We start from the raw sequence: 24,751 nt of genomic DNA, 5'->3' as shown, positions 1-24,751 counted from the left end.
GTTCATTGTCGTCTTTGGTAGAATGTAAAACAAGACATTGCAATGCAAACCTGGTTTAACAAAAATGTCAACAGTTGGTTATAAGCTTTCAACATGATTCAACACATTGGAGCTTTCGCCCAGTGTTGGTTGTGAATGTCACACTGTCGTACTGAGAAAGGCCTGACATTGACTCATAACAGCTGCACAGTGCAGTCAGTAGATGGCCTAAGTACCTCTTGACCTTACAACCTCTCCCTGAATGCTTTCCCAACTACCGCTGCTCCTGACCCAGGGTGAGAGATGAGTTTGAGGCACCCTTCTATCCTCTCAACGTGCCTATCGAGTATAACCTCGACTCCTGTGTAAGTGAGCATTCTCCCCAGAAAGATTACATTTGTACTGTATTAATAAACATATTCTGTACGCTGATAACAATAACCTGATTTGAAACATTAGGTATTTGTGATACTTTAACACTAGAAACCTCAGTAATATGAAGCAATAGAAGAAAAGGGAAAGACATACGATACAAGCAGCCAGCCTCTCCGTTGAGTTGAGACCATCCAGGACAGCACTTGTAAACCGTCCGGTAGTCTTGTCTGTAGACGTGTCTGTATGCTGTGTAATACGCTGTCCTGTTATCAAGGGAGACATGACATTATCAATTAATACAAATCAGATAATACAAAGCTAGTACACTAGATCAAGGTCTGTTGACCCTATAAAATCATTTGAGGTTCTGATTTATGGCACAATGTCAAGGTGTGTGTTTGTGGTCACAAAGTCACAGAGTATAATAATCAGTAAACATTTCCCCAGTCTTTTAAGTAACCCCTTTCAAAGTGTGAGACTGGCAGACTGAACTTCAGAGTAGGGTGTCTAACCCTGTAGTTTAGAAGCCCTCTCATGGCTCCACGGTCATTAAGCGTTGTGGAAAAACGTTTTGTTTATGGTGTGTAATTGAAGCTTTGGCTGCCTTCAAAGCTGCCTGCGTCTTTGTAACGCGGTAAATATATGAAGAAAGCCTAAACGGCACTTTGAAAAAACTCCCCAGAGAGTGAGGCGTGAGTCACAGAGACAGAGTCAGGGGTTAGCCGCAGGACTCTCCCTCACAGGTATGTACCTGGTCTCTGCTAAATACAGTAGGTACAGTGAGCTCCAAAAGTACTGGGACATTGACACATTTGTTGTTGTTTTGGCTCTGTACTCCAGCACTTTGGATGTTAAATGATACAATGACTACGAGGATAAAGTGGAGACAGTCAGCTTTAATTTGAGGGTATTTACATCCATATCGGGTGAACCGTTTAGAAATTACAGTACTTTTTGTACATAGTCCCCCCTCCATGTGTATTATATGTGTATTAAAGTAGTCAAAGGTTTAGTATTTGGTTCCATATTCCTAGCACACAATGATAACATCAAGCTTGTGTATCTACAAACTTGTTGGATGCATTTGCTGTTTGTTTTGGTTGTGTTTCAGATTATTTTGTGTCCAATAGAAATTAATGGTATACAATGTATTGTCACTTTGGAGTCACTTTTATTGTAAATAAGAATAGCATATGTTTCTAAACACGTCTACAGTAATGTGTTACCATGATTACAGATAGTCCTGAATTAACTGTGAATAATGACAAGGGAGAAAGTTACAGACACACAAATATCATACCTTCCAAAAAAAACTAACTTCCACTATTATTATAAAGTTGAGAGGTTAGCATGTCTTGGGGGTATGATATTTTTGCATCTGTAACTTTCTCAATCATCATAATTTTTTCTGATTCATTCAGAACTATCCATATCCACATCCACATCCACAAGTGTTTAGAAACATATTCTATTCTTAGCTTAGCTAGAACTCCTGGAGAGCTGGGCTACATCTTCCACTTAGCACTATATGAGAGGGCTACTGTATTACAGAACAAAAAAGAGAGAAGAGGAGAGGAACCAGAGGAGAGAGATTTTGCCAGATATTTAGGGGGATGAGGATGAAGCACTCTGTTTAAACAGCTTAGACATGATTACTGTTAAGACAAAAAAAAACTGCACAACACAGAATTATCCATAGGTAATACATGCAATAGACCAGTGTTTCCCAAACTAGGGGTCACGACTCTGTTTTCTTCCTACAAATGTGGCTTTATCTTTTGAACCGATTTAAACCTAAAAATATTATAACCCCATCACTGAAAGATAAGACTCCCAGGACACGAATGTGTCTTCTGTTTCCCTCTACAATGCCCACAAGCTGATCAGGACTCCTTAAAACAGAGTGGATAAGACCCGGCACTAAATAGACTAGGGGAAAAAGAACAGCATCAATGTTCTTTTCTACAAAGAAGATCCACTGGCGTACCGGACACCCCCGCAATGCGAGTTCTGATGGCTCTTGAACCTGTCATATATGTCAATTATTTGAATTGAATAAATCATTTTGACAGTAACCCACCACTAAGTCATTCATAAACCTTTTTAATTTCCATATGAATTAGGAAGTTAAGTGTTTTTCCTCTTGAGCTTCAGGAATGTGACTGAAAAAGTGCCTCAGGCATTGAAAAATAAAAAATCTGATTGAAAGTAAGGGGATATTGGTGAACAAATGCCGTGGTCAAGGCTACAATGGTGCCAGTGCAATGAGTGGAACTTACTCAGGTGTTCAAAAACGCATTTCAGACTGAGAGCCTAATGCTTAATAGGTAGTACTTTCTGAGTTTTAGTTTAGAAAACAATCTCTTTGCAGGAGCGACAGTTACAGGGATGGTAAAAACAGCTTGATTGCCTTGGCAACATCAGGGAAACTGGGCAGAAGGCAGTGGTGCTTCAAATACAGCAGTTCAGCAACATCTTTAATTGAGCATCTCATCCTCCTTAATTGCCAGCCTCAACATGTTACAGAAAGAGATTAACTGTATAGGGAGCGACAGGGACAAGTTGTCTGGATCCTGGACAGCCAATAAATTGGCAGATGCAAACAGATGATCATATTTAGTTGACAACAGCTCTTGAGGGCTTTAACAAAAAAAGCCGTTTGTGATTTCGTTCATACTAGTGAAACAGCATTTGTGTTGTGTGGTTGCAATATCAACAGTCTCTTATCTCTGGTACAACTTGGCATGCATCATTCAAGACTAAGTTTAAATTGTTTGCAACGCAATGGACATATAATGCACAATGTCTCAAGAAAGACTGTCTGAGGGCCTCTCGAGTGGTACAGCGTTCCTAGGCACTGCCTCACAGTGCATGAGGCGTCACTACAGCCCTGGGTTCGATTCCAGGCTGTGTCACAGCCGGCCTTGACCGGGAGACCCATGAGGCAGCGCACAATTGGCCCAGCGTTGTCCGGGTTAGGGGAGGGTTTGGCCCAGCGTTGTCCGGGTTAGGGGAGGGTTTGGCCCAGTGTTGTCCGGGTTAGGGGAGTGTTTGGCCGGCCAGGATTTCCTTGTCCCATCATGTGCTAGTGACTCCTTGTGGCGGACCGGGCGCCTGCAAGTTGACTTTGGTTACCAGTTGTTTCTCCAACACATTGGTGCAGCTGGCTTTCGGGTTAAGCAAGCTCTCAATGGCTCTCAACCTTCGCCTCTCCCGAGTCCATAGGGGAGCTGCAGCGATGGGACAAGACTGTAACTACCAATTGGAAATCACTAAAAAGGGATAATTTATTTTATTTTATTTTTATATAAAAAATCTAATAAAAATGTTAAAATATCAATAAAATATATACAAAATAAATAAAGGGAACAAGGCAACAGTAAACATGTTGTCCCCCACGAATGATGCAGCGCAACACTCTTGGGCCAATTGAGATATCGCGTGTGACTAACACATTTCTGTTAATTACTACAGCTTCCGTCTTGGGCCAATCAGCGTAATATTGTAAATGCCGGATCTTCATGGCAAGACGCATCATTCACCCAAGTTTGGTCAAAATCAGGGCAGTGCTGTCTGAGATACCATGTGTGACTCCCCTCCCCGATATCATTGTGTGGGACAAAAAAAAGACACAGAGAGAGAAAGAAGCAGCAAGGAGCTCTTCAGGAGACCAGAGGAGTCTCTCAAGATGGATTTAATGTACCTTGAATGTTGCAGCCCATTTCTGTAAGCCATTAGCCAGACAAAACTCACTGAGTTCAACAATAAATAGTGGCTGAATTTATCCTCAAGGCGACCACATTTTTCTCATTGTTAAGCTATTTGATATCATTTTTTATTAAAACAAACCAACACAGTCATGAGGAGTGCACAACAAGGCTTATTCCCCTCAGGAGGCTGACATGTTTTTGCATGGGTCATAAGATCCTCAATAGAATTCTACAGCTGCACCATTGAGAGCATCTTGACTGGCTGTATCACTGCTTGGTATGCCAACTGCTTGGCATCGGACCACAAGGCGCAACAGAGGGTAGTGTGAACACCCGAGTACACCAGGACCTCTATACCAGGCAGTGTCAGAGGAAGGCCCTAAACATTTTCACAGACTCCAGCCACCCAAGTCATAGACTGTTTTCTCTGCTACCGCATGGCAAGAGGTACCAATGCACCAAGTTAAATAGTTAACCAAATAGCCACCCAGACTACCTGCATTGACACTTTTTGCAAAAACATTTTTTGACTCATCACATATGCTGCTGATAGTTTACTATCTGTCACGTACATATCTACCTCTATTATCTCGTACCCCTGCACATCAGCTTGGTACTGGTACCTCCTGTATATAACCAAGTTATCGTTACTCATTGTGGGTTGTTATCTGTTATTATAAGGTGTTTTACTTTTCTATTACTTTCTGCATTGTTGGGAATTTCACTGTTACGCCTCACCTGTTGTTTACAAAGCATGTGATGAATAAAGTGCTATTTGATTTAATAGAGGAATGGATGGATAGAGGAATGGATGGATGGATAGAGGAATGGATGGATGGATAGAGGAATGGATGGATGGATAGAGGAATGGATGGATGGATAGAGGAATGGATGGATAGAGGAATGGATGGATGGATAGAGGAATGGAAGGATAGAGGAATGGATGGATAGAGGAATGGATGGATGCCTGAATTAAGAGCAGGACTCACCTTCTCTCGTATCCCATGCACCAGTTCTGTCCTAGGCAGCCTTGCTTCCAGACCTTGACCATGCGTGTGAAGGCCTGCACACAGGGCTGCCTTTGGGCAACGAGCATCACTTCCCGCTCTGCACACACGTTGGGCCTGAAAGAGGGCAGCGGCAAAAAACATTGAACAAATCAAGCTATTTTTTAAATATTGTGTCCTATAGCATGGGGAAATAAATCAAATGTGACTCTGGATGAAAATAATAATGATGTTGGTGTTTAATATTAGGGCTGTTTTCCTAAAGAAATTACACCCGCTTCATGTTTGTTTCCTTGCCACGATACAAACCTCTATCGCAATATTGGTATTGTCCCGGGCCTACTGTACCGTGTAGTGCAACACCCCTGTGGGGATTACTTAAAGTAAAAAATGACAGAGTGCCCACGCTGTCTGCTAATACGTACGGGGAATTCCTCACGCATTACTGTTTATATCGCTAAACATGGCAGCACAAGACACTGCCTGCAGCAAGAATTCAATCATTCAACATTCACTAAGACAGTACCTGATACTACAGTATGTCAAAATATTGACCAAAGAAGAGAAGAATACATGGTCATACAAACTGATTTGGCTTTCTATTTTTTTTATTTTTATAAACCAGGTGCCATCAGTGCCATAGATCCCACCGCAACATATTCCCTGCATTGTAAAGCATCTAAAACCGTCTCAATGTGCCATACCATCCCTCTAACATTAAGAAGTGTTTCAGTACCTCTCTAGCAGCAGAAAGTGCAGTATGTCTAATCATTTAGGAGCAGCTCTGTAATTCCATTTCCAGACGTGTCTCGTCTCTGGAATATGTATGTCTGATATGTCTGTAAAAACCTTCAGTTGGTGATGCTAATACTGGATCTACTAGCCCTAGACTGGCAATGGTCTTACGGTAATAGTCTCATGGTAATGGTCTCACGGTAATGGTCTCATGGTAATGGTCTTATGGTAGTGGTCTCATGGTAATGGTCTCATGGTAATGGTCTCATGGTAATGGTCTTATGGTAGTGGTCTCATGGTAATGGTCTCACGGTAATGGTCTTATGGTAGTGGTCTCATGGTAATGGTCTTACGGTAGTGGTCTCATGGTAATGGTCTCATGGTAATGGTCTCACGGTAATGGTCTTACAGTAGTGGTCTCATGGTAATGGTCTCACAGTAATGGGCTTACGGTAATGGTCTCATGATAATGGTCTTACGGTAGTGGTCTCATGGTAATGGTCTTACGGTAATGGTCTTACGGTAATGGTCTTACGGTAGTGGTCTCATGGTAATGGTCTCATGGTAATGGTCTCATGGTAATGGTCTCATGATAATGGTCTTACAGTAATGGTCTCATGGTAATGGTCTTACAGTAATGGTCTTACGGTAATGGTCTTACAGTAATGGTCTTACGGTAATGGTCTTACAGTAATGGTCTTACGGTAATGGTCTTACAGTAATGGTCTTACGGTAATGGTCTCATGGTAATGGTCTTACAGTAATGGTCTTACGGTAATGGTCTCATGGTAATGGTCTTACAGTAATGGTCTTACGGTAATGGTCTTACGGTAATGGTCTTATAGTAATGGTCTTACAGGCCCTCTAAGAATACTCATTATTTCTCACTATAAGGCAATAATGACAGGGTCATTACAGCTGAACAATTAAAAATATCTTAGATTTATATAATCCTTTTCATGAAGTCAGATTTATCAGAAGCCCCTCATCTCTGACTTATTTCACCTGCTACTCTGGCATGCTCTCCATTATAGGGAAACGTAGAGGCGTCTCACGAATGCTGCATCATTAATCCGCCCTGAGATCATGTGTAATTATGTAAAGGTATACCATTACAGTGCATGTTGAGAGAGAAACTAGAGTATTCTTATGACAACACTGTCATAGTTCAAGGTACATTCCTTTATGAGAAATGTACAAAATACAGCCTTAGAGTTGACTGGTTGTTGTCTGTATCGTTTAACTATGCACACCCAGGTATAAGACACAATGTTTCTCCTTTCATTGCAAACACCTCTAGAGTAAAACATGAAATATTTAAATATATATGAATTGATAAATTAATATTAAAATCTAATATTTCAACTAAGGAAAGTTATAAAATAATCATAAATTGTTTAATATGTCAAAAGATATTGGATTTTGGTTATGTCAAGCTCAAATAAATAGCAGCAGTAGTAACAAGTGACATTTTACCAGACGTTTTATAATGTAGGTTACTGTGACTGTAAAATGTATTGTCATGCAAAAACAATGTAAGTCAAAACAACGACAGCTTATAAAAACGTACATGTATGGTTGGAGATTTCCATAGCGGGACACTGCGTAAATCGCGTCGATAAATATAAAAAGTATTGAAACAAAGATAAAATCCATATTCACGTTGTGTTGAACGTATCAATATTTTGCGTATGCATTAATCCGTAGAAATGTAGCGACATTGACGCATGTTTTAGCGAAAGCAAAACCCGTAGCCAATTTACTGGAGAAAAAAATGAACACACGCATCACCGTTACACTTCAAACAGAGTGAGGAGCAGAGTCAATCCCACACCTTCCAAAAGAGATGCAGCCATACATCCCGTAGAAAGTGGCGCTTGGATGTCGAGCCTTACTGGTTTAGCCTACCACACGCAGATGTTGAACGCACATGCGTGCGCAATGGCTTACCGCCACCGAGTGAGTGGGGGTATTGCTCCTTTGAAGAGCCAATGGATCGTTTCAATGAAATGGATGTCTAAAATTGGACTGAAATGGTAGCTTTTTCCACAAATGTTTTGTAACAGGTTGCAAGTTACAACTGTGTTATTTTCTTCAGATATAGCCTGCTCATGTGATTGGATATGAGGGCCCCTTCGGCTACAATAAAACAATTAGTTCTAGGCCATTACTTTCTAGACAATGGCAGCAGGTAGAGGTTACTGACAAAATAAAGGAAACACCAACATAAAGTGTCTTAATGCAGCATTGTGTGCCTTGGCATATATTCCACAAGTTTCTTGAACTCTATTGGGGGGATGTGACATTCTTCCAGGAGAAATTCCATCATTTGGTGTTTAGTTGATGGTGGTGGAAAACGCTGTCTCAGGCGCTGATCCAGAATCTCCCATAAGTGTTCAACTGGGTTGAGATCTGATGACTGACACCCACACACTTTAAACCCCTTATGCTCCTGTAAGACCCCTCTTTCAAAGTCAGGGATCTCTTCTTCTAGCCATGCTAGGCAAAATAATGGGCAACTGGGAATTTTTATACATGACCCTAAGCATGATGGGATGTTTCAATTGCTTAATTAACTCAGGAACCACACCTGTGTGGAAGCACCTGCTTTCAATATACTTTGTATCTCTCATTCACTCAAGTGTTTATTTTAATGACATGTTTCCTTAATTACATGTGGGAACAGAGCAGTTTTCAATTCAGCAGACCAGTTTCATATTAGGTAGCACCTACCCAAAGAGGAACCTATAGTTGTAATAGAACAGAGAGAGAAAGGAGGAGATATGCCACAGTGCGTTATGAAGGAGGACTGAGGCTGGTCAAGCTGCACAGGTCAGTGCAGGCACAGCTGATGCTGCCCGTGGTCATAGGGCCAGAGGCAGAGCAAAGTTACTGCTGCTCTCCAAGTAAAGCCCGCTATGCATGCATCTAGTTTAATGACCCAAGGTCCCGAAGGTCAATGCCATACATGGTCTAAACTATCTACATTTATAATTTGCTCAGAGAAAAATATTTGGTTTAACTATTAATTTAAACAAAATCACAGAAAGATATGTCAAAAGTATTGCCACCCCCTGTTTTCAATACTTATTAGCAAAATATTAGTTTTCTAATATGGGTGATTGTTAAGACAATTTATATCTACAACAACAAAGCTAGTAGTCATAGTTTAAAGAGTCATTTTAAAAAATCGTGCACATTGATGTTCTATCGTTCTAATCGTTATCGCATCAATTCAGGCAATTTATCGCAACATGGATTTTTGTCCACATCACCCAGCTCTACTTTGAGCACCCTCCCCTTCCGAGGATAAGGGCACATTCTATGATTGTTCCGTGCGATTGGGAGGAATCTTAGACCATTCCTCCATACAGAATCTGATCAGATCCTTGATATCCTTCAGTCTGCGATTATAGACTGCTCTCTTCAATTCAAACCACAGGTTTTCAATGGGGTTCATGTTAGCAGACAGATGGCCATTGCAAAATGTTGATTTTATGGTCAATTAACCATATCTTGGTGGATTTGTATGTGTGCTTGGGGTCATTGTATTGATGGAAGATCCATTTGTGGCCAAGTTTCAGCCTCCTGGAACAGGCAACCTGGATTTTGACTAAAATGTCCAGGGGCCTCATTTATAAACGTTGTGTAGCCCACGCACAAAATAGGCCACAAAACATGCCTGCGCCAGTTTTCACGCAAATGTTGGCATTTATAAAATCTTCTTTTCCTCCCGCAAACTTTAGACCATGCCTACGCACAGTTTCTAGTGGTTGAAATATTGCATTGAAAGAAGGCCCAAGTTGCCTGGTAGCCTTGTGCAAATGGGGAATACATAATTAATTTCTTATTCATGAATATTTTTAAAAAACTGGAAGCTAAATGTAATAACAAGATGCAATTATTTGCCATTAGTGAGAAGAGCGAAAATAGATTTATTTTATCTTTGCATTCTAAAATAACTATACATATTTCTAGTTATTCTATTTCTTATTATTCTATTTCTTATTATTAATTTCACTTCCATGATCATTGCATAATACATTCCTCACCTTTTCTGACTGTGATGGTTTCATACTCGAAAAAGCCTATAGGCCTACAACAAATTAGGATAGGCTACCATTCGTCCCATCGCTAATTTAATTTGACCCATTTCATAGTAGTAAATAGATAAACTAATTCAAGTATTTTGCTCTATGCGATCCATCCACATTTTAACAGTACAACAGTTGGTTCACCTTTCCCATTGCCGTTTGTTAGCCTACATCTGATGTCAAATTCTCGTAGACAATATTGAATTAATAAACATAATATATACAGCTTACCTATCATGTCCATTGCATAATAAATTGCTCACATTTTCTGGCCATGATGAGTTCATATTCCCGAAGTAGCCATAAAACAAATTACCACGTGCATCTCTAATTTCCTTGGGCTTATTAGAAAGGCTATTAAAATGTCACGTTTTTGGTCTATGCATCCGAAACGGAGTGCGGTTTATAGCATACAGTCGAATTTAACAGGTGAACAGTCAGTTGATATTTTGCATTGAAGAGTGTAGGCTACAACTGTAAGTAGGCCTAATGAAGTTTTCTATAATAATAAATAATAAATAATCTGAGTATATAATGTTTCAGAATGCAGCATATTTAGGTTTGGGAAAAAGTTTAAACAGTCTGTTTACAGGTCCACAACAATTTGCAATTGTGTTTGTCTTTCAGAAACGGTCAGATACAGCAAGTGTTACTGCAAAATGAAACAGTCTGCAAACACCTCCAAAGAAGCGAATCAAGTTTCCCATTATATTTAGATGCAGTCTTGGCATAATTCCAATACTTCCAAACTATATAGCAAATAAGGGCTCATTGTCACCATAGAAGGTGAATGATAGGCATTTTTCAGGAGGAGCTATAATGCTCGTTCAAGCGCGCACAATTTTACAACAGGTCTGATTTATAACGGGAAACATGCATGTGTATGGCATGCGCCAAGTTAATAAAACTCATTTTTTTTGTGAGTGTGAAGTCTTTTCACAAATGTAGCATGAAGATATTTAGTGTACAATTAACGTAAAGGTTATAAATGAGGCCCCTGTACTTGGTAGAGTTAATGATGTCATTGACCTTATTAAGGTCCCCAGGACCAGTGGAAGGAAAACACCCCATAACATCAATGATCCACCACCAATATTTTACAGTAGGTATGAGAGGTTCTTTGCTGCATATGCATCCAAACCCACAACTGGTGTGCGTGGCCAAATACTTCTATTTTCGTCTAATCTGACCATAGCACCTGGTTCCAATCCAAGTGCCAACATGGTTTAGCAGACTCCAGGCATCTATCTATTGATTTTACATTTGTACATTTTAATATATCAGTAAAACAGGAAGCCATAGAAGACCACAATACATTTCCTTTAACTTTGATTAACTTAATCAAGTATAATGTTAATGCATATTTGATTTTGTTTGATTTTGTTTATAAGAATCTTCAGGGGTGCCAATAATTTTGACCCCAATCTTTTTGAGATTTTGTATTTACTTGTTAAACATTCTTTACCTGAACAATTGTATTAGTATACAATCTTATACTTGTATTTTTTTGTATACAATATAGGTCAGTATTTGTATATACTTTTGCAAACATTTATCAAGGGTGCCAGTCATTTTGGAGGTGACTGTAATTACCACTGCAATGGATATAATGGGTAGCATAGCCTACATGGGGCTATGGATTGTTCTTCTACAATAGTTACACATCATTTGAAGATATTGTCCTGATACAATTAACATTTTTTAAATAGCCTACCAAATTACATTAGGAACACCTTCCTATTGAGTTGCACCCCCTTTTGCTCCCAGAATAACCTCAATTTGTTGTGAAATTGACTCTACAAGGTGTAGAAAGCATATTGACTCCAATGCTTCCCACAGTTGTGTCAAGTTGGCTGGATGTCCTTTGGGTGGTGGACCATTCTTGATACACACAGGACACTTTTGAGCATTAAAAACCCAGCAGTGCTGCAGTTCTTGACACACTCAAACTGGTGCGCCTGGCACCTATACTACCATACCCCGTTCAAAGGCGTTTGTCTTGCCCATTCACCCTCTAAATGGCACACATACACAATCAATGTCTAAATTGTCTTAAGGCTTAAAAATCCTTATTTAAACCTTCTCCCCTTCAGCCATTCTATACTGATTGAAGTTAATTTAACAGGTGATCAAATTCTATAATGACACTTTTTATAATTTGGAACATTTTTTAAATGTCAACAGAAGCCATAACTGCATCAATGATATTGTCGGCTTCTGTTGACATTTTAAAAACGTTCCAAATCATAAAAAAGTGTCATTATGGAATTTGATCAAGATCAGGGGTTAATGATGTTACAGATTCTGAAACAGAATAATTTATTGATCAAATTGTATAATGACACCTTTTTATCATTTGGAACGTTCTTAAAATGTCAACAGAAGCCATATATAACTACATCAGGGGTATTCAACTGGGGGTCCGTGGTCCCCAAGGGGTCCGCTGAGGTACTGCAGGGGTTCCGCAGAAATATAAAAAATAAAAGTGGATTAAATACCTACAGTAGAAAAAAGGAAAATATCTTCTTACTAATGATGCCAACTTTATTTGTCAACTCCTAATATTGAGCAAATTACACTCGTTGGAGCCAATTACACTCACTGAAGTACCTGGCATATGCATTGGAAAAAAACCCGGGAATAGGGTGCCAGTGTGAACTGTTGCTGGCTGATGGTAGGCTTTCTTGACTTGGACATACGTTTTTGCCAACACATGGCTAACCTTTGTTTAACCAGCTAAACTGTAACAGGTGTGTGGCAGGGAAGTCAGGCGCAGGAGAACAAATTTGGTATAAACAGAGTCGTTTATTAAGTGCTCACAAAACTCAGAAAACCAAAATATACAAAATAATTAAAGTGGGTACAAAACCCGTCGCACACCAGAACATAACTCGCACATACATACAATCAAACAATCTCTGACAAGGACATGAGGGGAAAAAGAGGGTTAAATACACAACATGTAATTGATGGGATTGGAACCAGGTGTGAAGCAAGACCAGACAAAACCAATGGAAAATGAAAAATGGATCAGTGATGGCTAGAAGGTGGATGACGTCGACCGCCAAACAATGCCCTAACAAGGAGAGGGACCGACTTCGGCTTGTCGACGCCCCAGACTCCTGGAGCAGGCCAGCCCCCACTGGCCTGAAGAGAGACACATGGAAAGAGGGGTTAATGCGTTTATAGGGGGGGGAAGCTGTAACCTGTAACAAACCTCACTCACCCTCCTCAGGACTTTAAATGGCCCCACAAACTGTGGACCCAGCTTCTGATAGGGCAGGCGGAGGGGCAGGTTTCGGGTCGAGAGCCAGACCCGGTCCCCCGGTGCCTCTCTGCGGGCACGGTCTGCGCCAACTTTTTGGCACAGAACGACGCGCTGAAGGTGGACATGGGCAACATCCCATGTTTCCTCTGCGTGCCGGAACCAGTCGTCCACCGCAGGAGCCTCGGTCTGACTCTGATGCCAAGGAGCCAGAACCGGCTGATACCCCAGTAAACACTGGAAGGGAGAGAGATTAGTGGTGGATTAGTGGCCCTCCAGACACTCGGCGTGAACTGTGGACCCCGATCAGACACTATATCCTCAGGCACCCTGTAGTGCCCGGAAGACGTGTGTAAACAGGGCCTCTGCAGTCTGTAGGGCCGTAGGGAGTCCGGGCAAAGGTAGGAGACGACAGGACTTAGAAAAACGAACCACAACGTCCAGGATCGGGATGTTACCCTGTGAAGGAGGAAGATCAGTCAGGAAATCTACCGACAGGTGCGACCACGGCCGTTATGGAACGGGTAAGGGTTGTAACTTACCTCTGGGCAGGTGCCTAGGAGCCTTACACTGAGCGCACACCGAGCAGGAGGAAACATAAACCCTCACATCCTTAGCCAAAGTGGGCCACCAGTACATCCCACTAAGACAGCGCACCGTCCGACCGATCCCAGGATGACCAGAGGGGGGTGACGTGTGGGCCCAATAGATCAGCCGGTCGCGGACAGCAGACAGAACGTACAAACGTCCAGCTGGACACTGGAGGGGAGCGGGCTCTGCACGTAACGCCTGCTCAATGTCTGCATCCAGCTCCCACGCTACCGGCACCACCAGGCAATAGGCTGGGAGTATGGGTGTGGGATCCATGGGCCGCTCCTCTGTGTCATGCAGCCAGGACAATGTGTCTGCCTTAACATTCTGAGAGCCTGGTCTGTAGGAAAGGGTAAACACAAAATGGGTGAAAAACATGGCCCACCTAGCCTGGCGAGGGTTCAGTCTCCTTGCCTCCTGGATGCACTCCAGATTGCGGTGGTCAGTTCAGATGAGAAAAGGGTGTTTAGCCCCCTCAAGCCAATGTCTCCACGCATTCAAGGCTTTGACGACAGCCAACAGCTCCCTGTCCCTCACATTATAGTTTCGCTCCGCCGGGCTGAGCTTCTTCGAGAAGAAGGCACAGGGACGGAGCTTCTGTGGCGTACCCGAGCGCTGAGAGAGTACCGGGCCAACACGGGAGCCAAGGTAAACAGAGCCCTCAGGTGACTAAAAGCCCTGTCCACCTAAGCTGACCACTGCAAGCGCACCGGGCCCCCCTTCAGCAGTGAGGTAATGGGTGCCGCTACCTGACCCAGATAAACCCCAGATAAACCTCTGGTAGTAGTTGGCAAACCCTAAAAATCGCTGCACCCCCTTTACCGTGCAATGCGGTCACTCTCCACCCCTGAAGTGGAAATGCAATACCCTAGAAAGGAGATGGACTGTTGGAAGAACAGGAATTTCTCAGCCTTGACGTACAGGTCATGCTTCAACAGGCGACCAAGCACTCTGCGCACCAGGGACACATGCTCAGCGCGTGTAGCAGAGTATATCAAAATGTCATCAATATACACCACTACACCCTGCCCGTACAGGTCCCTGAAAATGTTGTCTACAAAGGCTTGGAAGACTGTTGGCGCATTCATCAACCTGTACGGCATGACAAGGTACTCATAGTGCCCAGAGGTGGTACTGAAAGCCGTCTTCCACTCGTCTCCCTCTCGAATATGCAACAGGTTGTAAGCGCTCCTGAGATCTAGTTTAGTGAAGAAGCGCACCCCCGTGCATTGACTCTATCGCTGTGGCTATGAGTGGTAGCGGGTAACTATACCTCACAGTGATCTGATTCAGACCCCGATAGTCAATACACGGGCGTAGACCTCCCTCGTTCTTCACAAAAATAAACTTGAGGCGGGTGAAGTGGAGGACCGAATGTTCCCCTGACGCAGGGATTCAGAGACATATGTTTCCATAGCCTCCGTCTCCGCCTGTGAGAGGGGATACACGTGACTCCTGGGAAGTGCAGTGTCTACCAGGAGATCTATCGCACAATCTCCCCGTCGATGAGGTGGTAATTGAGTCGCCTTCTTTTTGGAGAAGGCGAAAGCCAAATCGGCATATTCAGGGGGAATGCACACGGTGGAGACCTGGTCTGGACTTTCCACCGTAGTAGCACCAACGGAAACTCCGAAACACCTACCTGAGCACTCTCGCAACCACCCCGTGAGAGCCCTCTGTGGCCAAGAAACAGTGGGGTTATGACACGCTAACCAGGGTAGGCCCAGCACCATGGGAAACGCAGGAGAGTCAATAAGGAAGAGAATAATTCTCTCCGTATGACCCCGCTGCGTCACCATGCCTAGTGGCACGGTGACCTCCCTAATCAACCCTGACCCTAATGGTCGACTATCTAAGGCGTGAACGGGGAAGGGCACATCCACGGGAACGATGGGGATCCCTAAACTATAGGCTAAAGCTCTATCAATAAAATTCCCAGCTGCGCCTGAATCAATGATGGGAATGCGAGGGAAAATCAGGGAACGTAACAGACACAAACATATGAGCAACAGAGGGCTCTGGGTGAGAATGGTGCAGGCTCACCTGGGGTGACGCCAGAGAGCCCTGCCTGCTGCCCCAATTCCCAGATGAACCAACCCGGCACTGACCGGCAGTGTGACCTCTGCGGCCACAGATGGTGCAAGAGCGGGAACCCCCTCCGGTCTGATGGACAGGTCCACCTACTGGTCAAACGTGAGGGTGGTGTCTCTGCAGGCCAGCTGCCGACGGACATCCTCACGCAAACTGCAGCGGTAACAGCCAGGGTCCTAAACTCCAGGGCGAACTCCTGGGCGCTCCTCGTCTCCTGCCTCAGATGGTAGAGGCGCTCACCCCCCCCCCCCCGCTCTACCCTCGGGCGGACACCCTCTCACGGTCCGATGGAGCCGGGTGGACGGTGGCCAGATAGAGGTCTAATTGCAACAATAATCCCTGGTAGTTCGCAGCCCTCCCGTCGTACCAAAATGATCATTACTAGTTGAATGTAGACACAAATATGATAATATTTGTATTACACGTTTTATGAAATATTGTAAAAAAAATATGCAAATGAAGCAATGGTGAAGCAATGGTATATGTGCCTATACCGCCAACCAACTGTTCTGCACGTTACTTTTCTACCATGTCAACTTCATAAAAATGGCAAAACAAGCTCTTTGAGCCCTTTCCACAAAAAAAAAGATATATGATTGACCGAAAAGTGTTATATGACACTTGGCATCATACTCTGTAATGGAATAAATAATGCAATTTCCTACATTCATGGTTAAATAAAGTCTGCACACCACAATATTAGTGGTAATTAGGAACGTGGTTTTATTTTGAAATGACAACATGGGATAGCAGAAATGTGTGGGATTATCCCTCGTCTTGATACAGTTGCATTTGCCATTAATCTGATTCACTTTACCATGACTGGAGGTACAGCCGACTACCTTCAATGTGTCAAATCAAAAATCTAATCAAATGTATTTATTTATATAGCCCTTCGTACATCAGCTGATATCTCAAAGTGCTGTACAGAAACCCAGCCTAAAACCCCAAACAGCAAGCAATGCAGGTGTAGAAGCACGCTGGCTAAGAAAAACTCCTGAGAAAGGCCAAAACCTAGGAAGACATCTAGAGAGGAACCAGGCTATGTGGGGTGGCGAGTCCTCTTCTGGCTGTGCCGGGTGGAGATCATAACAGAACATGGCCAAGATGTTCAAATGTTCATAAATGACCAGCATGGTCAAATAATAATAATCACAGGCAGAACAGTTGAAACTGGAGCAGCAGCATGGCCAGGTGGACTGGGGACAGCAAGGAGTCATCATGCCAGGTAGTCCTGAGGCATGGTCGTAGGGCTCAGGTCCTCCGAGAGAGAGATAGAAAGAAAGAGAGAATTAGAGAGAGCATACTTAAATTCACACAGGACACCGGATAAGACAGGAGAAGTACTCCAGATATAACAAACTGACCCTAGCCCCCCGACACTGCAGCATAAATACTGGAGGCTGAGACAGGAGGGGTCAGGAGACACTGTGGCCCCATACGATGATACCCCCGGACAGAGCCAAACAGGAAGGATATAACCCCACCCACTTTGCCAAAGCACAGCCCCCACACCACTATAGGGATATCTTCAACCACCAACTTACCATCCTGAGACAAGGCCGAGTATAGCCCACAAAGATCTCCGCCACGGCACAACCCAAGGGGGGGCGCCTACCCAGACAAGAAGATCACATCAGTGACTCAACCCACTCAAGTGACGCACCCCTCCTAGGGACGGCATGTCTTACTTGGACTGGCTGTGAAAATGCTCTCCTAATAGTTACTGTCTGGTTAGTACCGGCTTCTGTTAACAAGAAAGTGACCCAAGGGAACAGAGTATTCCACATAGGCTATGACTCCGCCAGCATGCTGAAGTCTCCACATTTACATAAATATTAGAAGACTGTAATTTATTTATTAAACTGTGTAGTCCATTCAGATGACAGGTTGATGAGCCAGAGGTGTTTCCCTAATAAAGGGGAAGCTGACACTTAGTTATAGACCTCCTTAATACAGGATTTATGAATAGTTTATACATTGATTATTAGTTTGTAAATGCTACATTTACATCATTTAGCAGACACTCTTATGCAGAGCGATTTACAGTAGAGAATGCATACATTTTCATACTTGTCCCCCGTGGAAATGGAACACACAACCCTAGCGTTGCAAGCGCCATGCTCTACCAACTGAGCTACACAGGTGCACATGTTAAACAGTAACATATTGGTTGAAATTGGTGCTTGTCTTTAAGCTGCACAGAATACACATAGCATGTAGCCTGTGTTACTGTTATTTAGGCTATTGGTATTAAGATCAATGCAAGGCATTGATGAAGTTTCTGAATGAAGATTCAGCGGACTCTGTTGTAGTCTGCTGACATCATCTGGTTGAAATTAGAACTACACAAGAGAAGACATTCAAATTGTTGACCGGACTCCTAACCTGTAAATCATTGTCGGACAGAAGCAATTGAACTCTGCAGTCTACAATTCAATTTCAATTTAAGGGTCTTTATTGGCATGGGAAACATGTGTTTACATTGACAAAGTAAGTGAAATAGATAATAAACAAAAGTGAAATAAACAATAACAAATGAACAGTAAACATTACACTTACAAAAGTTTAAAAAAAAAGACATTTCAGATGTCATATTACGTATATATACAGTGTTGTAATGATGTACAAATAGCTAAAGTACAAAAGGGAAAATAAATAAACAAATATAGGTTGTATTTACAATAGTGTTTGTTCTTCACTGGTTGCCCTTTTCTTGTGGCAACAGGTCACATCTTGCTGCTGTGATTGCACACTGTGGCACTTCACCCAATAGATATGGGAGTTTATCAAAATTGGATTTGTTTTTGAATTCATTGTGGGTCTGTCTAATCTGAGGGAAATATGTGTCTCTAATACGGTCATACACTTGGCAGGAGGTTAGGAAGTGCAGCTCAGTTTCCACCTCATTTTGTGGGCAGTGTGCACATAGCCTGTCTTCTCTTGAGAGCCAGGTCTGCCTTCGGCGGCCTTTATCAATAGCAAGGCTATGCTCACTGAGTCTGTACAATATTTCCTTAATTTTGGGTCAGTCACATTGGTCAGTTATTCTGCCACTGTGTACTCTCTGTTTAGGGCCAAATAGTATTCTTGTTTGCTCAGTTTTTTTAGTAAATTCTTTCTAATGTGTCATGTAATTATCTTTTAGTTCTCATGATTTGGTTGGGTCTAATTGTGTTGCTGTCCTGGAAGAGCCCCCTATACTTTCTATAGCATTTCTTAATATTATCCAGTTCCTTTGGCTTTGATGCCTCATGATTGAGCATAGCTCTGTTCAAGTAGGCTGTGATTTTGCTGTGGTCTGATAGGGGTGTCAGTGGGCTGACTGTGAACGCTCTAACAGACTCTGGGTTGAGGTCAGTGATAAAGTAGTCTACAGTACTACTGCTAAGAGATGTGCTATAGGTGTACCTACCATAGGAGTCCCCTCGAAGCCTACCACTGACTATGTACATACCCAGCATCCGACTGAGCTGCAGGAGTTGTGACCCGTTTTTGTTCTCATAGTTGTCTTTAGGGGGGCATATGGGGGAGGGAATGCTGTCACCTCCAGATAGGTGTTTGTCCCCCTGTGTGCTGAGGGTGTCAGGTTCTTGTCCAGTTCTGGCATTTAGGTCACCACAGACTAGTACATGTTCCTGGGCCTGGAAATTGTTGATCTCCCCCTCTAGGATGGAGAAGCTGTCAGTGTTAAAGTATGGGGATTATATTGGGGGGGATATAGGTAGCACACGAGGACACTTTTCTCTGTTGAGATCATTTCCTTATTAATTTCTAGCCAGATGTAAAATTTTCCTGTTTTTACAAATTTAATAGAGTGGGTCAGGTCTGCTCTATACCAAATCAGCAAACCCTCACACTCGGTAGTTTGGTGGATGGGACTACCAGCTCCTTGTAACCTAGAGAGCAACCAGTAGGTTCGTCTCGTTGATACCATGTTTCTTGTAGGATGACAATGTCTGTATTTCCAATTTCTTTTACCTTTATTTAACCAGGTAAGCCAGTTGAGAACAAGTTCTCATTTACAACTGCGACCTGGCCAAGATAAAACAAAACAGTGCGAAAAAAACAACAGAGTTACACATGGGATAAAGTCTGGGTTCTTCCTCTTTAGGCCAAAGGCAGATGACCTCAGACCTTGTATATTCCAGGATGAGATTGTAAAAGCTTTGAGTTCCAGAGTGTCTAGTGTTGTTTTTATGTGGTTTAGGCCCAGACCATTACAGTAGGTGTGAGTAGAACGTTGACGTCACCAAATACAGGCTTTGATTAATTTGGTCTCAACCCTAGTCTTTTGCCCGGCTGGGATGTTGTAGAACAAACTAGGCTACAGGGCTTTACATTGAATAGTCCAATCATGAGCCCTGGCCTGCCCTGCCTTTTTAGTTTTCCAAAGTCATTTTTAATTCGTCCAAATAAATGATATTTTGGCAAGCACGGGCGACTGTTCATTCTCTGAGAGAGAGAGTGCAAAGATGACAAGGACGGAGGTCAACTTTGTTAGCTAACTTACATTTCAACATGTTGACTCAAAAGCTGCACTGACAGATAGCTAGTTTAACGTTAACTAACTAACGTCAGGCCGGGACTACTAGTCTAACTACCTAGTGCTGCTAGCATTAGCTACCTGGTACAGAGATTTGACATGAATTGATTAGCTATCAAGACACTGAATCCAACTGCTGGAACTCCATTCACCACCCGACAAGTATCTCAAAATAAACAATTACTGTCTAACCATGGGGCAGAAGATAGCCTGTTGTGATTCTGGATGGCCAGATTGCTAGCAAGAATGACAAACTGTCATGTGAGGAATCATATGAGCTCATTTCAGGATGTTTCATCATGTTATTGATACCATGTCTTGTTTTGAGTTGTTTGGACATTTCATGTCAATGCAAATATGGCTAAAATTCGCTAACTAGCTAATCAACAACTGTAACGATGTATTTGAGACAACAAGTGGTCATTGTGCAAATGTATTTGTTTGCAATAAGCATTGGAGATGAAATATAGCTTACATGTTGTCAACTATCTCGAAGCCTACCTCATCTGTTTTGCCCCATGGTTGCACGCATGTTGATTTTGTTGCTAAAGCAACACAGAGAGAGAGAGAACACAGGTATTGTGTTAGGGAAGGGTAAAACAGTTGAACGTTAAATCAGGCTTAAGATTGAGTGAACTTCTAATATCATTAAGGAACAGTAATGATCCCAGATGACCTTTTCGCTCAATTCAGGTAAACATTATTGGCCTATTGTTCATATTGCATGTGTTCGTGCGCATATTGCTTCTGTGTCCGTTTGTCTGTTCAGAATACTTCATATTATTACGGCACTGATACTATGACATCTCTGTAATAAGATAGGAGATCCAGGGAGGCAGGACTTCAGACAGCAAGGAAGAGAGGGGAGGGAGAGAAAGGAGCAGACAAGACAGACAGAGAACACAGGAGAACATAGAGGGCAGGCACACACAAGACAGATGTCATATTCCTCTCAAGCCAGAGGAAGTAGTTATTGCTAAACATTACCTCTCAAAAAAGAAAGACGCCTCTTCTGACATGTCCTGTGTGTATAAACTGTTAGACCCTAATTGGTTTCCATCATTGAAGGCAATCATGCAAGCCACGCTGACCATCCCAGTTATAGCGGCTGTGAGAGATCTTTCAGTGCATTATGTCTACATACCTGGCTTAGGAGCCAAATGACCCAAGAAAGACTGCATCATGATATACATACTAAGATATACATACTAACCTGCTTGGGAACGAGTGAAGTCAGACAGGTTTTCACCTACAGTTTCATTTTGTTTCATTTCTAATCTTTATGGATGGACTAATATCCTAGTACTGTGTAATATAACTCTCAAAGATTAACATTTAGTTGGAGAAAGGATTGTATGCTGGTAGGTACAGTTAGTTATATAATACAAGCCTACTGCTAGTGAGTTTACACAGTTCCAACATAATTTTAAAAATGTCAGCCTAAAATCCCAATCCTGCTATACTGCATGTAACTGGGACATTATTTTATGCAAAACATTAATTTGTGGTCTAGGATGCCACCTTTGAATTGTTTTGGAACTGCACAGTGCACCCAGCATGACTAGCTCACATTAGTTAGCATTGATGTGACCAACATGAGCCTTGTTTTTATTGCCTATCAAATATTGGACATGGTTTATAAAAACAATGTAACAAAATAATGATACAAGTACACTTTTTCCAACTATTTTTGTTAATGGTAAATATAAACTCAGCAAAAAGGAACTGTTATTGCCATTCTGTACCTGTCCCGCCGGTGTGATGTTCGGATGTACCGATCCTGAGCAGGTGTTGATACACATGGTCTGCTACTGCGAGGACGATCGTCTTGTCTCCCTTAGGCGTCTCACAGTACGGACATTGCAATTTATTGCCCTGGCCACATCTGCAGTCCTCATGCCTCCTTGCAGCATGCCTAAGGCACATTCACGCAGATGAGCAGGGACCCTGGGCATCTTTCTTTTTGTGTTTTACAGAATCAGTAGAAAGGCCTCTTTAGTGTCCTAAGTTTTCATAACTGTGACCTTAATTGCCTACGCCTGTAAGCTGTTAGTGTCTTAATGACCGTTCCACAGGTGCATGTTCATTAATTGTTAATGGTTCATTGAACACGCATGGGAAACAGTGTTTATTAAACCCTTTACAATGAAGATCTGTGAAGTTACTTGGATTTTTACAAAATATCTTAATATATAGACAGGAAAAAGGGACATTTATTTTTTTGCTGAGTTTAGTTATGCACTTGTGATTTGTACTTGCTAATAGATTTTTTATAAATAATATCAACACCATATTCCATGGGTTTACTGACTACAATCCATTGAATTCATATTATAAAGTGTTGATTATTTGGCATAAGGAGAGCACAGCGCATGGAAGAAAACCCTATATTGCATATTTCACTGCTATGTTTCTGCAATATGTCCACTACTAGAGTGTGGGGCGTTTCATTTCAGTTGTGCAGGGATCCCCAGATTGCATTGGAAAATAGGCATGTAGGCCTAATAACATAAGAGAAGAAGAGACAAGTTAAACAAACGTGTATGAGTGTAAGAAAAGTTAACCCACATGCAGTGCCTAAAATGTGTCCAGAAATAGAATCCTAGTTTACAAAGCACAAACTAGCTACAATTTTTCAAACCTCTGCTACATTAGGGCCTACCACTATAGCTTCTTACACACGCTCTCTGAAGTTATTGGACCTTATCAGCCATTTGTTTTTTTGCCTGTATCTCCAGTGAGCATTGCCACCAAGACAAATCCCTGAGACGGAAAGACCCTGAAAGACCCTGAAACCAGACAGTGTGAGTTCCCAGCTGGACCTGGCTGAAGAGACTGCATACTTAGTCTGTGGAACTCTTCTACCTCCATGCTCCAGACCATCAGAACACCATCCAGGACACACTGCAGGCTTGCCATGAGCTCCACGATGTACTGATCTCACTGGGGGTTACCCTCCTAACACAAACTACAGGAAAATCTCAAACCAACAGGCCTGGTCAGCCATATTAACTAAAATGCCAGTGCAACACAAAACCTCCAAAGTTGCAACACAGGCTACGTCTCGATTATTTTCCAATTGTTTTGCTCTGAACAGAACCATTATTCCGACCAGCGAAATAAAGTTCTGAACCAGTTCAACCCCAGCCCCCCCCTGAACATCTAATCAAATGGCTACCCAGACTACTTGCATTGCCGCCACCCCCTCTCTTTTACACTGCTGCTACTCTATCTATGCATAAATCACTTTAATAACTCTACCCACATGTATATTACCTCGACTAACGGGCTCCCCAGCACACTGACTCTGTACCGGTACCCCCTGTACATAGCCTCGCTATTGTTATTTTACAGCTTTAATTATTTGTGACTTTATTTCTATTTTTTTTGTGTATTTTTCTTAACTACATTGTTGGTTAGGGGCTTGTAAGTAAGCACTTCAATCTAAGATCTACAACTGTTGTATTCGGCGCATGCAACAAATAACGATTGATAATGCTCTTTGGGCATGGTCTTTATTTCTATGTTGGTTTTCAGGGGAAATACAAGGAGCATGGCTTACCAAACTATATAGCATCAGAAGTTGCTGAAATCACTACTATCTGCAAACAACTGGATACTTCCCACTGTGTATCAGGTAACACACACAGAAAGCCTGCATCTGTCACTCACCACATTGTTCTGTAATTTGAATGAAGGCAATGTTATGTTTTTAAACTATTACAATAAATTAAACCGTAATAATAGGATAAAAATTGTTATTCACAATGAAAACATTATTTGTCAAGATTACCTTTACACTAGATACAATAAAACATTACCTTTGGATGATTCATGTGTTCTATGTCAGGTACTGGAAGGAATGTCACTCCCAGGATATTGAGCTTGTTCAGAAGACCCTGAAGACAGTGTATGGCTCAGACAAGCAGACTATGACATATGCTGCTTTACACTGGATGTACCACCACTCCCACCTCAAGGTAACAAGCCACATGCAACAACAGGGACAACCCACTATCAGCTAGTCACTTTGATTTTAAAGCTACAATATGTACCTTTTTGGGCAAACCAACCAAATTCACATAGAAATGTAAGCTATAGATCTGTCAGTCCCATTGAAAGCAAGTCTAAGCAGTAAATCTGTTTCATGTGCACCATTTCTATGCTTCCCGTTAAATTTAGTTTTTGCGTGTTTTGCTTTCGGTTTTGTACACCAGCTTCAAACAGCTGAAAATACAATATGTTTGGTTACGGAAAATATATTACACAGCCGTTTAGATGGTAAAATGATTCTCTACACAATGACTGCTTATTTTGTCACAAACTGAAATTAGGTGAACTATTAGAATTTCAGCACA

At 42.2% G+C, this 24,751-nt stretch overlaps 1 protein-coding gene across 1 annotated transcript in view; it reads right to left on the bottom strand.

Moving 5' to 3' along the window:
• LOC110528970 (uncharacterized) overlaps positions 1 to 7,742 on the bottom strand; it is an 81,249-nt gene extending 73,507 nt beyond the window's left edge. The window contains exons 1-3 of the mRNA XM_036983552.2: positions 7,377 to 7,742; positions 5,054 to 5,188; positions 508 to 617 (exon numbers count right to left, since the gene is read on the bottom strand). Coding sequence (XP_036839447.2) covers positions 508 to 617; positions 5,054 to 5,188; positions 7,377 to 7,462 — 331 coding nt within the window. The 5' untranslated portion in view covers positions 7,463 to 7,742. The remainder of the gene's footprint in view (positions 1 to 507; positions 618 to 5,053; positions 5,189 to 7,376) is intronic.
• Between the last annotated feature and the right edge of the window lie 17,009 nt (positions 7,743 to 24,751).

The sequence above is a fragment of the Oncorhynchus mykiss genome, chromosome 7, assembly GCF_057628025.1.
Source record: "Oncorhynchus mykiss isolate SJ-2025 chromosome 7, ASM5762802v1, whole genome shotgun sequence".
Lineage (NCBI taxonomy): Eukaryota > Metazoa > Chordata > Actinopteri > Salmoniformes > Salmonidae > Oncorhynchus > Oncorhynchus mykiss.
This window is presented reverse-complemented; position numbering and strand designations above follow the sequence as displayed.